At 40.2% G+C, this 16003-nt stretch overlaps 1 protein-coding gene across 2 annotated transcripts in view; it reads left to right on the top strand.

Moving 5' to 3' along the window:
• CFAP69 (cilia and flagella associated protein 69) overlaps positions 1–16003 on the top strand; it is a 2033309-nt gene that overhangs the window by 1483863 nt on the left and 533443 nt on the right. Inside the window, exon 18 of one of the 2 annotated variants that reach the window (XM_044067528.1) lies at positions 14147–14284. The exons of the other annotated variant lie outside the window; for it this stretch is intronic. Within the exon in view, the coding sequence (XP_043923463.1) occupies positions 14147–14284 (138 nt within the window). The remainder of the gene's footprint in view (positions 1–14146; positions 14285–16003) is intronic. 2 annotated transcript variants of the gene reach the window in all.

The raw sequence follows: 16003 nt of genomic DNA, 5'->3' as shown, positions 1-16003 counted from the left end.
CGAGAGGCCATGAGGATATGGCAATGGCCGATGGCTACCAACTGTTTTCTTCTAGCAACGCACATTCCCGGGAGTTCCAACGTGATAGCAGACAGACTCAGCAGGTGCATTCTTCAACCTCATGAGTGGTCCCTGAATCCCTTGATAGTGGCGGAGATCTTCCACCACTGGGACCGTCCTTGCTGCGACCTCTTTGCATCCCCAACCAACTACAAATGCAGCAACTACTTCACCCTGATTCCCCCTTCGGGACAGTCACCCAGGACGCTCTAGTCCACGATTGGCCCTCGGGTCTTCTTTACGCATTTCCATCCTTTCCCCTCATTACCCAGTTTTTGAAGAAAGCCCGTCGGTTGAAGAGCAAGGTGATCCTCATAGCATCATATTGGCCTCGACGGTTTGGTTCCCCTTCCACTTACTAGATCGACCATGGATTCTCCATCCAACTGCAGAGTTGATCTCACACCCACAGAACCTGATTCATCCCAACTTGAACATCCTGAAGCTCATGGCTTGGCTACTCCAATTCCCTTGATTTCCAGGCAGAATGATCTTTCATTACCAGTACGTGATATTCTCATTGCTTCTAATAAGTCTTCCACTAGAATTACTTATCTGAACAAGTGGAAAAGATTTACCTGTTGGCTGAAAGATAAACAAGTAGACCCCTTTTCAGCACCAGTGTCTGTAATACTAGACTATCTGGCCGACCAGTTTCATTCGGGTCTATCGGCGTCTACCATTAGAGTTCATTTGGCTGCAATTTCTAATTTTCATGAGGGTATCCAAGATTCCTCTCTTATGTCCCATAAATTGTGCAAGACCTTCATAAAAGGTGTTAATCATCTGAAGCCATCTTTTAGAGAACCTATTCAACCATGGGATTTATCATTAGTTCTACAAGCTCTGACAATGTCACCTTTTGAACCAGCCTCTTCTTGCGACCTCAAGTATTTGTCATGGAAAACCTTGTTTTTGGTCGCTATTACTTCTGCCAGACGTATTTCTGAACTTCAGGCTTTATGTAATCAAGAGTCCATACTTGATTTTTCATAGAGATAGAGTGTCCTGAGAACTAATCCATCATTTCTGCCTAAAGTGATCTCTGAAATGTCCATTAATCAAGCCATTGAATTGCCAGTTTTCTTTCCCAATCATTCAAACAGAGAAGAGTATTGCCTACATACCCTAGATATACACAGGCAAATCCATTTTTACTTAAACAGGACTAAACCCTTTCATAAATCTGACCAGTTATTTTTGGCCTTTTCTGGACCTAGATTAGGATCTGCTGTTGCTAAGGTCACATTAGCTAGATGGTTGAAGGACTGTGTGACCTTTATTTACACACAACGTAATATCTCCTTGCCTACTACCATGAAAGCTCATTCAACAAGGTCGGTGGCAACTTCTGCTGCCTTCCATGCCAGAGCTTCTTTACATGACATCTGTGCAGTTGCAACTTGGGCTATGCCTCATACCTTCATCAATCATTACAAATTGGATTTGGCCTCCAGGGGAAAAGCATCTTTCGGTACTATGGTGCTCAGGAATGTCCTTCCATGAGAGCCTCCCAGGAATTAAGGTAGCTGAGGACTCTGGCCCATGCGTAAGGAATGAACCAGGATTAACAATATCAGATAAAGAAGTTATGTCTTACCATAACGTTCCATCTGTATTGTTGATCCTCGTTCAGTCATTACGACCCTCCCTCCTTCCCCCTCCTGTGGTTTCTAGTGGATCTCACCTTCCGGTTCTCTTAGGTTATTTGACCAGAGGTAGCCTCTACCTTCTTTGACTTGCAAACTCAATCTGAGGTAACATGGAGAGGGAGATTGTGGGTAAGACTTTAGCTGGAGAGTTTGAAGCTGACACGAGCTTGGAAAATGGCCGGCTCGCTTCCGAGCTCGGAACCGATACCCATGCATAATGACTGAGCGAGGATCAACAATACAGATGGAACGTTATGGTAAGACATAACTTCTTTTTTCCAGAACCTACTCCAATTCCTCCTGTACTTTCAGCATTGAGGAATGTTTTTGTCACAGCATGTAACTTGCCTGATAGCCACCCTACTGGCCTCAATGAAGTAGACAGACTGTATAAAGTTTCTCAGTCTTATACATTCTGATACACTCATCCCAGATCAAATGCAAGAGCTATTGCTTTTGTGATCCCAGCTGCTGCTAAATATTTAGTTAATACCAATCATTCTCCTTCTGACAACAACATAAAAGCCTTTGACTGATTTGGGAAAAGGTATATTCATCTGAAAGACTTATTTTTAGAATTCTAAACTGTCAGACTCGTATGTTAAAGTTTGCGCTTTCCTCCTTTGAGCAAAAGAAGAATATTATGGCATCTGTTTCATCTTCTGAGAAGAAATCTGCTTTGTTTAATTTGAATGCTTCTGCCTCTCAAGTGGCTAATCACTGTTTGAACTGTGCTTATGATTCTGCTGATGCCAATTCCAGGGCTACTGCCACTGGAAATGTTATTAGGAGGTTTGTTTGGTTGCATTCTCAAAACATTCCAGAAGATGTCAAAACAACATTTTGAATTCTCCCTTGGATAGAGAATTAGTTTTTGAACCATCTGGTACATAAATCCTTAAAAAGTATAACAAAAGAGGTAAGCTGATTGAATGCATCTCAAAGATTTTTCAACCTTCCTTCTCCAAGTTTGCCAAGAGATTATTTTTTCTTTAAAAAAATGAAATAAACACATCTAGAAAGCTGCTGGTAAGCAATTATTTAAAAAGCAATGGCAGGGAAGTTCCAAAAAGAAATGAAGAACCCCTAAGAATGAAGGACAGAGGAATCAGGCAACTCTAGAAATACAAAAGTTGCTAGACAAAAGAGTCATCCAAGCAATCCCCGCAGACCAAATTGGATCTGGAACTTATTCAAGGTTCTTTTTAGTTCTAAAGAAAACAGGAGACTGGAGACCCATCTTGGATCTCAGCAAATTAAGCAAGTCCATAAAAAAATCAAAGTTCCAGATGTTAACACTGCAGTTGATACTCCCCTTTCCTGGACAAGACGATTGGATGTGCTCAATAGACCTTCAGAATGCGTGCTACCACATAAAAATAGACAGATCATCTAGGAGTCATTTGCATTTTCGGCTGGGAGCCAGTCACTACCAGTTTCGAGCTCCACCCTTTGGTCTCACTACAGCCCCCTGAGTATTTATCAAGTGCATGGCAGTAGTCACAGCTCACTTGAGGTGCCTAGGATTCCGACTGTTTCCATACCTAGATGACTGGCTCCTAACTGCCACCACTGAGCATCTACTGACAAAAGCGAGAGACACCACCATATAGCTTTGCTCTCACCTAGGGATCACAATAAATTACGAAAAATCTGCCTTGTTGCCATCTCAGCATATCGTTTTTATAGGAGCAGATGTAGATACAAAACAAATGATGGCAAGCTTCCCCCCGAAAGAGTTCAAGTCCTACGGCAACAAGTCAAAAATCTACTTTCCAAGAAAAAAGTACAACCAAGAACTGTCCTGAAAGTCTTTGGTACCATGGCAGCAGCAATAAGCTTGATACCATTGGCACGCCTGCATATGAGAATTTTGCAGTGGCTGCTGTTAACTCCGTGGTAAATGCAGGAGCTACCCATGTCTCACCAAATTATAATAACAGAATCTTGCAAGAAAGACCTTCATTGGTGGCTTCATTCCACTCATGTGACTCTAGGTTGACCCTTTGTTCTTCCACAACCACTAGCCATTGTGACCACGGACGCTTCCCAAATGGGGGGGGGGCATTATCTGGGAAAGACGGTCCAGGGTACTTGGTGGGATCACAAGGCCCACTTGCATGTCAGTGTCCTAGAAATGAGGTTGGTGCTTCTAGCATTGCAAGCATTCTAAGACTCTCTTCCGCTAGGAACTATTGCAGTACAGACAGACAACATGTCAGTTGTGTGGTACATAAACAAGGTGGAGTCAAGCCTTACCCCCTCTATTAGGAGGCTCTGGGAGTATGGCAGTGGACAATCTTCTCAGCGTTTTCTGACAGCAATGCACATCCCGGGGAAAACCAGTGTGATAGCAGACAAACTCAGCAGAGTGATTCTGATGCCTCATGAGAGGCCCCTAAAACAGGAAGTGGCAGGAGAGATTTTCTGCAAGTGGGGCCAGCATTGCTGCGACCTTTTTGCCTCGTCCATGAATGCCAAATGCAGTAGCTACTTTGCCCTGATCCCCCCTCCGGGGGAATCACCAAGGGATGCACTTGTACATGATTGGCCCCCGGGTCTCCTCTACGCTTTCCCCTCCGTTTCCATTGATACCCAAAGTCCTTCAGAAAGCCAGCTCATTGGGAAGTTTAATACTAATCACCCCATACTGGCCTCATGAAATATGGTTCCCCTTTATTTGGCTTCATCTCCAGGAGGAGCTGTGGATTCTGGACCCAGTTCCAGACCTCCTGACTCATATGTCAGGGACACTGTACCCATAAGTTTGAACCCTCAAGTTAACAGCTTGGCTGCTCCAATTCCACACATAGCCAGGCTCCCTGACATGTCCCCTTCAGTGAAACATATCTTGATCTCATCTCATAATGCTTCAACCAGGAAATTATACAAGAGCAAATGGAAAAGATTTTCCCTTTGGGCCTTGGATAATCACATTGACCCTTTCTCTGCCCCTATATCCTCTATATTAGAATTCTTGGCAATGCTTTTTAATGAAGGTGCAGCTGCAGCTACTATTTTAGTTCATCTAGCAGCTATATCAATCTTCCATATAGGTCAATGGGGGCCGAATGTAATGTCCCACAGACTTTGCAAAGCTTTCCTGAGGGGTACTATATTACTGAAACCACCCATCAAAGATCCTCGAGAGCCACGGGACCGAAACTTTGTTTTATCCCGCTTGATTCTTCCCCCTTTTGAACCTGCATCATCCTGTGATCTAAAGTTTTTAACATGGAAGACAATCTTTTTGGTAGCCATCACTTCTGGTAGAAGAGTGTCAAAGCTATAAGCATTGTTAATAAGGCCCCCCTACATGCTTTTCCACAAAGACAGAGTACCTCTATGAACACACCCATCTTTTCTACCCAAAGTATGCTCAGAATCCAATTTGAATCAATCCATAGATTTACCATTTTTTTCTCCAGCTATGGCAACAAGTTAGAGTGTATGCTACACCAGCTAAATGTACATAGGCAATTAAATTTCTATTTATGTAAATCAAAGGATTACAGAAAATCTGATCAGTTATTTATATCATTTTCAGATAGCAAGAATTGTGCTCCTGTATCAAAAGTCACACTTTTAAAATGACTTTCAGATTGTATTACCTTTACTTAAAATCTCAAAACAGAGAATTCCCTGGAAAAGTAAAAGGTCATTCTACAAGGGCCATAGCAACCTCGTCTGCCTTTCGAGCGAGACTACCAATTGATACCATTTGTGCTGCAGCAACTTTGGTAAGGCCTCATACCTTTATCACTCATTACAAAGTGGATTCGGCCTCCAGGAACAGGGCCTCCTTTGGGTCCACTGTTCTGAAGAATATTCTCCCATGAGCCACCAAAGAAATATGGTGCTGGGGCACTGTCCCAACCAGTGAAGAATGAAGGTGAGATAGGACAACATCAGATAAAGAAGTTATGTACTCACCATAACATTCCATGTGTGTTGTCCATCTTGCCTTCATTCTTATGTCTCACCCTCCTTCTCCCAGCCTTTCGCTGTTGGAGGACCGAGCTGTTACAATTGGCAAATAATGTTCTCTGACCTTTCTTCATTGATCTAACAGACATGAAAATAGTTCTTTTGGTATCTGTTGTTATATCAGCAAACAAGATGTGGGGAACTTTCCTGAAGCATGATGGGATAGGGTTACAGCCACGAGCTAGTGGAAGTCCTGGAGATTTTGTATATGCCGAGTCGGAACTGAGCATCTGTTCCGAACCCCAACCAGTGAAGAATGAAAGTGAAATGGACAACACACATGGAATGTTATGGTGAGGACATAACTTCTTTTGGGGGCTCTAAAACATCTTATAAACTCCTTCTTGGAACCTGAGCATTGCAAATAAAAATACAGTTCTTCCTTCTTTTGGACTGTAAGCTGACTAAATCACAGATATCTTTCTTAGAAAATAATTTTTAGCTACAGTCACATTAGCTATAAAGAACTCTGAACTGCAGGCTGTAATGACTAAATAATAATATACAGCTTTCCACAAGAATAGGATGTCTTTAAGAATAAATCTTTTCTTTTTTGCCTGAAATCATTTATTTATTTATTTTTATTTATTTATATTTGTTGACCGAGAGTGCCGGATTGGACGTAGGTTCATTTTCAGCGGAGGCCCAGGGAGAAAAGCTCCACAGTTAAAATAAACAGACAGTAGTTACATTGGATTACATAGCGATTAACAATGTACATAGCAATTACTTACATCATATTTACAGATGAAGAACATAGTACATCAGTAGACAACTAGAATCTTTATCTGTGAAGTACATAACAGACATTAACAAATGTTACAAGAAGAAGTTCCTGCTGTATAATAAGTACTGGCTTATGAGCATCTGAGCTTGCTATAATCAAGGTAGCTAGTGGAGTGGAAAGAAAGGTAGTGGTTGAATGGGGTGGGTGATATTAGAGTGGGAGTTGCAAGAGCATAGTCAGCATGTTTTTAGGTGTGCTTTTAGTAAAGTTTTGAAGTGGGTGCATGATGGTATGGAAGTAATTGTGGGTGGGAGGGAGTTCCATAATTTGGCTATGGTGCAAAAGAATAGTGCTTCACCAGCAGAGTTATTGGCTTTAGTGATCTGCAAGTGATTTTTGTTGCTGGATCTTAGTGGTCTGGTGGTGCAATAGGGTTGGAGTAGATTCTGGAGGGATGGGACATTTAGTGGATGGTTTACTAGTTTGTGGGCGAGTGAGAGTTGATACCATTGAAGGAGGTAAGGGAGTTCAAGCCAGCCCAGTTCAGCAAGTGAGAGACAGTGGTGACTACAGTAGGATGCCCCTGTGGCGAATTTGGAGATTTTGTTGTAGCAGGTCTCTAGCTTGTTTAGATCGCATTGCCTTAGGTTGGTATATATTGGAGAGGCATAAAGTAGGGTGGAGATAAGGTGGGAATTTGCTATTGAAATCTTTGTGCTTTGGTGAGAAGTTACTTATTTCTGTATAGCGCTCCTAGTTTTTTGTGGACTTTTTTTATGGTCATGGATATGTGAATGTCAAATTTTAGTTTATTGTCTATTTCCACTTCTAGCAATTTGGTGTGTTCAGTTGGGTATATAGTGGTGTTGTCTTTTGCTGTGATGTTAAAGTGAGAGTTGTTTTGAGTATGTTTGGTGGATTGGAAGATGAGTAGTTTAGTTTTGTTTGGGTTGAGTATTAATTGGGCATCGTATAACCAAGTTTCAACAGAGAAAAAGAATTCTTGTGTGACTTTTTGCAGTTTGGGTAGGGACTGGGCTGAGCAGATGATGGTTGAGTCATCTGCGTATTGTATGAGTGTGCCATGTTTGGTCGCAGAGGCTAGATTATTGGTGAAAACAGAGAAGAGTAGGTAAGAGTAAAATCATGTCTGAAATTTCCCTGATCTATTCTAGCATATTGTTTCTCTTCTTTTCTGTTCATAACAAATAGTAATATAAATCTACGCATATTGGATGTGTCCATTAAACTCAGGCATTTCACTGAAGTAACTAGACCATGGAGGCAGTGTGATCAGCTGTTAGTGTCTTTTATGAAAATAAAATAAGTGTCATCTTGTGAGCACTGAAAGCCTTTCCTTGTGGCTTTTACCTGTGTTATCTTTTGTTCTGAAAAATAAATGAAAGTACAGTCTTATACCTTATGTACAATATGAATAATGCCAAGTTAAAATTCCATGCAATTTGAAATCTGTCAGATTTTGATCTGTGCAATATATTATCTGTGCAATATTTTGGGTACTGACGAAGACATGTAAAAGTGGAATAGTCTTGGTCCATATCATTGTACTTGTTACTGCACTGCATAAATGTCTTACTGTTGTTATTGTTGGATTAGCTTTAGTATATGTGTTATTGTTGTATTAATATCAGTATATGTTGTAGGCACATTGAGTTCGAAGTAACGCAATTTTGTTCAGTTGCACTGTTGTGCGTCTGAATGACAGTAACATTCACTTTGACTTTAAAACTAAGCTCTTTCTGAGGGTGGTGAGGCTTACCATCATCTCCAGCATCAGATTTTTAAAAGCCTCATTGATACACCTATCATTATGTTTTTGGGATGTGTTAGGGAACCAGTTAACTCAAAGAAACCCATGTGGATATAAAGCAGTTGTCATTACAACCATCCTTGTATATGTATATTTAGAGATTCATAAGTATATACTAAGCTAATGACCATCAGGGCCTTTACAAGCCTAGCTATGCAACCCAACCCACTTGTTTCCCCTAGTAACAAGTGCATCTAAATTGGATGGGTATGTTAACTAGGGGGTTGCTAAAAAGTTATGCAGGAGGAATGTTAGCTAAGGAATGTTTACTGTCAGCCTCTGTCTACAAGAGACACAGTGGCCAGCTTGAGGATGAATTTGTGATTTCTCTTCCAATGGTCAAACTTGGATGGGGAAGCCTATCCAGACTATGGGGATCCTTTGAGGCACATATATCTCACCAGCATGTTCTCTTTATGTCACAAGCAAAGTTTAAATCCCTTGTGTTTCCAATGTTGTTTGCTTTGCAGACATGTTGAAGCTCCATTAGGGCTAGATCTAAGGATGCATATATGCTAAGCACAGATCATCTCTGAGCAATTTGTAGGAGACCAAGTATAGAGAAAGAGCTATAAGGTGATCTGTATAAGACAAAATAGGGGCTGAAGTTTGATCTGAATTGTTCAGCCAGCAAATTCACTATGTCACTCTGCTCAATGAAGGCGGTAACATTTACTACCAGTTCTGCACACTCCTGTGTTACTTCTAGCTTGACCTCATAGTTGGCCTTGTTGGATTTAATAAGTCCTCTTTGTTTCCTGTTTAGTTTTATTAATGAGCTCTTGTCATTATGAGAAGTTCTCTTTCTGATTTTGGCCATGATTTGTCCTTTTGTTATATATACCCTGTTAAGATTAGGAGTCCACTAGTATTCTTTGTTTTTGGGGTTTGTGTTTCTGTGAGCAATTCTGCATAGGGTGTTGCAAACTTGGGGTTAGGTGGAGCCATGAATTTTGACAAACTATTACTTAACAGGATGTAGTTTGCTTTAGAATAGTTCCTAACCATAACAGATTTTGCAGCATTTTTCAAGATGATTATATTTGGAAAGAGACAGCTTTGTGATCCAGCCTCACCAGTAAGGACATGACATGGGGGGATGCAGCCCCTCCATTACTGGTGAGAACAAGGTCCACTGTGTTTCAACCTCTGGTTAGAGCCCACAGCAACTGATCAAAGGCATTTATGTTAATAAAGTCCTGGAAATGCTGTGCCTACAAGTTGGAGGCAGTATATGTTAACCAGTCTGTAGAGGGGTTAATTAAATTCTCCAACGAATAGTGTATTTGGTTCGATGCAAAGTGCCTCCAGTAGATCTAGATAAGGCATTGAGGGTGACATATAGCTTACTAAGATATGGTAAAGTACTCTACCTAGGGTGATTTACATGTGAATGAACTCCAGGACATCATCCTGTTTAACTAACCTTGAGGTGTATTTTTGCTAATGTAGATCGAATCACCTTCAATTTTTATTCCCTGTCTGTGGGATGATGATCTGAAAGTTTGGAAGGCACCATAGTCTTTCACTGACAGTACTTTCTATGGCTTTAAACCATGTCTCAGTTTTAGTTGTTTATAAACGTGTTTGATACAAGGCAAATATAAACATATGGCCCAGTTGACATAGTACATATTGTGCTCTATGCTTAGTGTTCAGGAGACAGACACATTAAGTTCACATGTGCAGTTTAGAAATTGTGCATATAAAAATTTATTAGGAGCACAATAAATCTTTCTGATTTGTGCATTTCATCATGCAGTGTAAAATATGAATAGCATGATATAGCTATGTACTGGATGTAATGTGTACGCAGTCATTATGCCATTTTGTCATTCAGCAAATTGTACTAAAGCACATCTTTGCTGGTTTACTGTGCACACAGCAGGGCTCGCTTTTGTCTGTTTGTATGAGAACACATACATATACATATTTATATGTATGTAGGATATATATATATATATATATATATATATATATATATATATATATATATATATATATATATATATATGTGTGTGTGTGTGTGTGTGTGTATAGGTTCATATGTTCATAGGTAGGTACTAGGCCATTGGCTCTAGGGCCTATATAAGCCTAGCCGAAAAGGTACCCTGGCTTTCCCCACCCAAGAAAATTATTTTCCTGTGCTCCTGTCGAACAGAGCCACAGAAGTGATCCCCAGGGTGAATTTCCTCTCTCCCATTCAATCATCAAGTTTTTTCTTGAAGAGTGCTAATGAGGAGCTTTGTTTGATATAGATAGGTAGTTTGTTCCAGAGTATGGGAAGTCTCTGTGACAAGAATCTATCCCTCTATCATGTTCTGTTTATTGTTGGATTTCTTTAAGTGGACTATGTCTAACAGCTCTGGGTTTGACATAGCTTTGTATGTTAGGCAGAGATCGCCTCTGAGTAGGCAATATGCGATGGAGTACAGCTGGAGTTTTTTGAGACAGTCTGCATATGGCATTTGTTTGAGGCTGGTAATCCTCTTAGTGAGGTATTTCTGTGGCCTTTCCAGTTGTTGTAGGTGTCTTGTAAGATACATGCCAAACAGGGCATTGTACTCTATAATGGGTCTGATGAGGGATGAGTAGAGAGGAACAATGACCTCCTTTTTTCTAGAGGAGAACCCTTTTCTGATGAGGTGTGCCATGTAGAAGGATTTCCTGACTACTGTGGCAATGTGGTTATCAAAGGAGAGACTACTGTTCACCTGTGTCCCGAGGTCTCTTATCACACTTTCTGTGTTTAGTGAGCTACTGCCAATGTGGTAGTTCATGGGTACCAAGTTTTTCCCAAAGGGGATGACAGTGCACTTCTTGGCATTGAGCTTAAGGCCATGACTTTGACACCAAGCATCCATCTCTGTGAGGCCCTTTTGTAGAATGTCTACATCATTAGGTGATTCTATTATGGCTCCCAGTTTGCAGTCATCTGCGAACTTTGTTAGGCAAAGACCTTCTTATAGTCTTTATATATATATATATATATATATATATATATATATATATATATATATATATATATATAAGGAACTGGTTTGTGTATATATATATATATATATATATATATATATATATATATATATATATATATCTATATATACACACACACATATATATAGAGGGTCAGTATTAAATCACCAAATGCTTAAAAAAGCAAACGGTGATTAATCGACCCTATGAAAGCGAAAGCTTACAATGTCGAAGTGTCAGAACAAAAAATCACTGTTTCAACAAAAAAAAAATAAATAAATTTCAAACATTACATTCAGTTGGGGGCTTCACAGTAAGACGCTGTCCGGTTCGATTCTCAGATAGAGCATCTTCTGCGTGGAGACATGCATGAGTGGGTGTACCTTCGTTGAAGGTTGTGCGTCAGGGCTGGCAACTCGGCACGTAAAAATCAACTGCCAGTCATTGGCGGACCGGAGTTCCGCTGTGGCGACCCCTAACCGGGAAAAGCCGAAAGACACAACAACAACAACAACATTCAATTGGGGGCTGCACCCCCCTACTTAAATATACCAACTCCGAGACTGCACTACAGTGCCGAAAACGACAAAGTACCGAAGCGTCCAAGCAAATTCTTTCCCAGGGAAAGAATTCACTTAACAGCCGCTTCGATATTTTCCATTTTCAGCCTTTTCAGTTTGACCAAGATGCATTCGAAAGAGCATCTTCGGTCTTCTAATATAGACTATATATATATATATATATATATATATATATATATATATATATATAGATATATATAGATATATATATATACATATCTATATATATATATATATATATATATATATATATATATAAGTTTTTTTTTTTTAAATAAAGTATGCTGTGCTATTTGAATCTGTATGTTGTGATTTTACACTGTCACATGACCTGATAGTGCTATAAAAACATTGCTGATTGGTCTTACCATTTTTTCACACCAGAAGAAAAATATAGTGTGAAAACATGTGCACCATTCATTTACCGTTTAGAGATTAGTTTTGTTGCTTTTACTTGTTTGTTATTGTAATAATCATGTTTTATTGCTTCACTGATCTTTATTTTACATTCTTCAATAGCCCTGAGCTGGCTGTTTTATTACATTTCAGAAGTATGCGCACTGTTTATTGTCATTAAGCATTCAACCGTGCTGTAGCCAGTTTTACTATGTCATTATGATCATTGGCACCCCAAATATGGAGTAGGTCTAGAACTACACTTTGTGGCAAAACTGTTGCATTATAATTATAACAGTAAATATCCCAATTGATTAACTCATGATAAATCTGACTTTTAAGATTGACATGCATTGCATTTTGATTTCATGCATACAGGCAGAAGAAGAGAGCAAACAAGTAAAACATACATTTATGTATACTTGTACATGTCTGAGGATAACAGACCACATACATTGTATTGTACTACATAATAGTGCAAAGAGTTGCCCCAGTTTTATACCTAACACATTTTACTGTACCGTGAAGCTGTAGTCTCCTTCATTACTTTATATAACTTAATAGTGCATAAGCTGACAATGCTGTTCACCTACACATTTACAGGCAAGTTTTAGTCACCCTCGCTCATGTGTAATTTAATGGCACACAGGATAGCCCTGCTGTGTGCCTAGTGCGCATGCAGAGCAAGATGTCATTACATTTGCTGCACGGTTTTGCTTACAAATATGTCATCACAGCTTCAGTGTTCACTGTCCCTATTTACAGGGTACACTGTAGCTGTATACACTGTGCTGACATACTTAAGGTGGCAGAGCAGAGTTCTGCTCTGCAACTAGTAATTTTGCAGGGCATGTTGTGGCTTCATACATAGCTCTGTTATATTTAAAGAAACACAGCATCTCAACCCTACCATATCTTAGGCTATGTAGAGGAAAAGGTGTAGCTGTGTATGTTGCACTGTCTTATATAATGGAGCACAGCACTATTGTGCTTCTACCTTAGTTAGTTACAGGACAGGTTGCGGCCACTTACACTATATAATGCAACACAACTCTGCTGTATAACTAGCAGTACAGATAAAACAGTTTGTGGTCTAAAACACAGCACTGCCTAGCTTAATGCAGGACAGCACTTTTATTTACAGTACAATGTTGTAACCATGTACACTGCTCAGTATAACTCAGGATACATGTTAATGCTGTTGTGCTAGTATAGCTTGACCACAGTCTGGAGTGTTACACTACTGTTATTTCCATTTATGATTTCTGTGCACCTCTCTGCCTAGCTTGTGGTACCATAGCTATAGTTGTAATATAAATGCCCTTTTATTTAATAATTCATCTCTATTAACTTCATAATAATGCATTTTTCCTTGTGTTTGCACCTTTGGTGGAAGCCTTCAAGGTCTTATTGCACAATTATGCCTGAACTGTGTATTGTTCTCTTTCCAGTACATCACTGTGACCTAATTCTTTTCCCTACTACTTAATTTTTTGAATGCAACCTTAAGACTATATACAGTCAGACTAAAAAGATACGCATCTTTAAAAAGAAATAGATTTCAGTATATTCCAAATGAAGAGAAACCATGCTAAAATGACCAGATGACCAGGTAAGAGAAAAAAGGTGGTTAGCCTGTAGAATCTCAGTAGCAAACATAAGAGAGGAAATAAATTTGACGAATTTATGTTTGATTCCAAATTTAATACTTGGTAATGTTTAAGCATCAGTGTGAAAGAGTATTCTTATTATCTTTAAATCATATACTGCATGGTTTCAGACTTAATATATTTTATTAAAATCATATGTTAAAAAATATTCTTGATGTATAACTTGCATTTGTATTTGCTGGAAAAAAACATTCATTTTGAAAATGTTTATGAATATTTTTTGAATGCCTGTTTTGTAATGTGCAATCCTACAATTGGCTCTGTAGATGTAGAGAAACCTTTAATTGGAGAGATTCATAAAGGACAAAGGATAGTCCCGATGCCTGCCGGTTGTCCCAGTGCTGCTGTCATGGATGTTTCAGAAAACTTGAGGCCAAAAATATATTCCATTTTCTGTAAATTAGGTGAGATTTCATAGACACTCTTTTTCACTCTGTGTTTTATATTGTGATGTATGCCAGTCAGGCTAGCAAAATTCTCAACAATTGCAATACTCAACACAAATTTATGATGTGATATTGTTAATCCTCGTTCATTCCTTATGCATGGGTATCAGCCAGCCATTTTCCAAGCTCGCGTCAGCTTCAAACGCTCGAGCTAAACTCTTACCCACAACCCTCCTCTCCCTGTTACCTCAGATTTCGTTTGCCGCATTGCCATTTGGTTGTGTCAAGCTACTTCTCTTGAGCTAAGTATAATCAATTGTTGTTTAATAGTTTTACAGATTACTTTTCTGTCAGAAAAGTTCATATTTTGTTGTCTCTTACCCTATCATAGCTAGCGTTCATAATTTCTTCAGGTTTTTCTGCTTTTTCTTTACCACTTTTACCACGAGGTATTCTCTCTTTACCATAGTTGGTAATCTTTTTCCCTTTTTCTCTCATACCTTTGGGTACCATTGTTGGTACATTTTCTATTAATTTGCTGTCATGGCAGATAAGAAAGGTAGTCCGGGGTTTAAGTGGTGTTCTGATTGTGGACACAAACTGCCTACTTCTGATGCACACTCTTTGTGTGTTTATTGTTTGGGAGCTTCCCATTTGTCTGTTGACCCACCCTGTACTATTTGTGAGAACTTTTCTAATAGAACCTTGTTGGAAAGGAAAAACAAGCTGATACTGAAGGGACTTCTAAAATCTCCCTTTTCAGAGGCTATTTCTGGGTCGGAGGCCTCAACCCCTCCTAGAGCCCATAAGAAAACTATGGATGTTCCTACTAAGGCTAAGTCTTTGGCTTCATCCCCAGCTGGGGACTGTCATCAACCAAAACCTAAAAAGGCTAAAGTTTTGGCTCCGGAGCTCTCTCATTCTGCTCCAGTGCTTTCAGTGCCTAGACCTTCGGTACCGAGGCCTTCTGCTCCATTAGTGATTTTGGCTCCGTCTTCTCCTGCAGCCTTCTATATATCGGCACCAAGGGGCTCCTCAGTTCAGACCATTACCACTGTATCGGCACCGACCATTCAGTCAGCGCAGACCTTGACTGCATCAGCTCTGAGGTCTTCTTCAGAACCGACGCCTTTATTGTTGACTCCAGTTTTGTCAGTTCCAGCTTTGGCACCAACAACCACTTCAGCACTGATCCCTCTGTCTGTGCTGACCATGACCTTGACACCGATTACCTCTTCGGTGCAGACAACAGTAGTCCAGTTTCTATCGGCACCATTGTCCTTGGTGCGGTCAGATGAGATAGGCACCGAGTCTGCCTCTTTTGTGGACAGGCCTGTTTCTCCCTCAGTCTCCGTGAGGTCCACTAGAAGCCTTTCTGAACATGATGTGTTGCATCTTGTGGACCAGGTACTCTTGGCCAGAGGTATCCCACCCCTCAGGAACTATCCTTCCTTGGGAGGTGACCACCCATCTCCAAAGACCCCTTCTTACTCTCCTCCTTCATTGCCTTTGAAGTCCATGGATATTGCACAGTCTTCCCCGTCTGCGGTTCCCTTTATGGATCTCACTAAGGAACCACAGTTGCCTTCATGGCAGGAAAGTTTTGCTACAACCCAGGATGTCAGTTGTGACACGCACAGTTTGCTGCTCCTCAGCCATCAAGGGACTCCAGGTTGGCAGGCTGAGCCACTTAGGGGAGGGGTGACCCCTGTCCTAGACATTCATTCCTCTTTGGGT

Source organism: Protopterus annectens, chromosome 3.part1 (genome assembly GCF_019279795.1).
Source record: "Protopterus annectens isolate FY-2018-M chromosome 3.part1, PAN1.0, whole genome shotgun sequence".
NCBI classification, from domain to species: domain Eukaryota; kingdom Metazoa; phylum Chordata; order Ceratodontiformes; family Protopteridae; genus Protopterus; species Protopterus annectens.
Note: the sequence above shows the minus strand (reverse complement) of the source record. Positions and strands in the feature narration are given on the sequence as shown.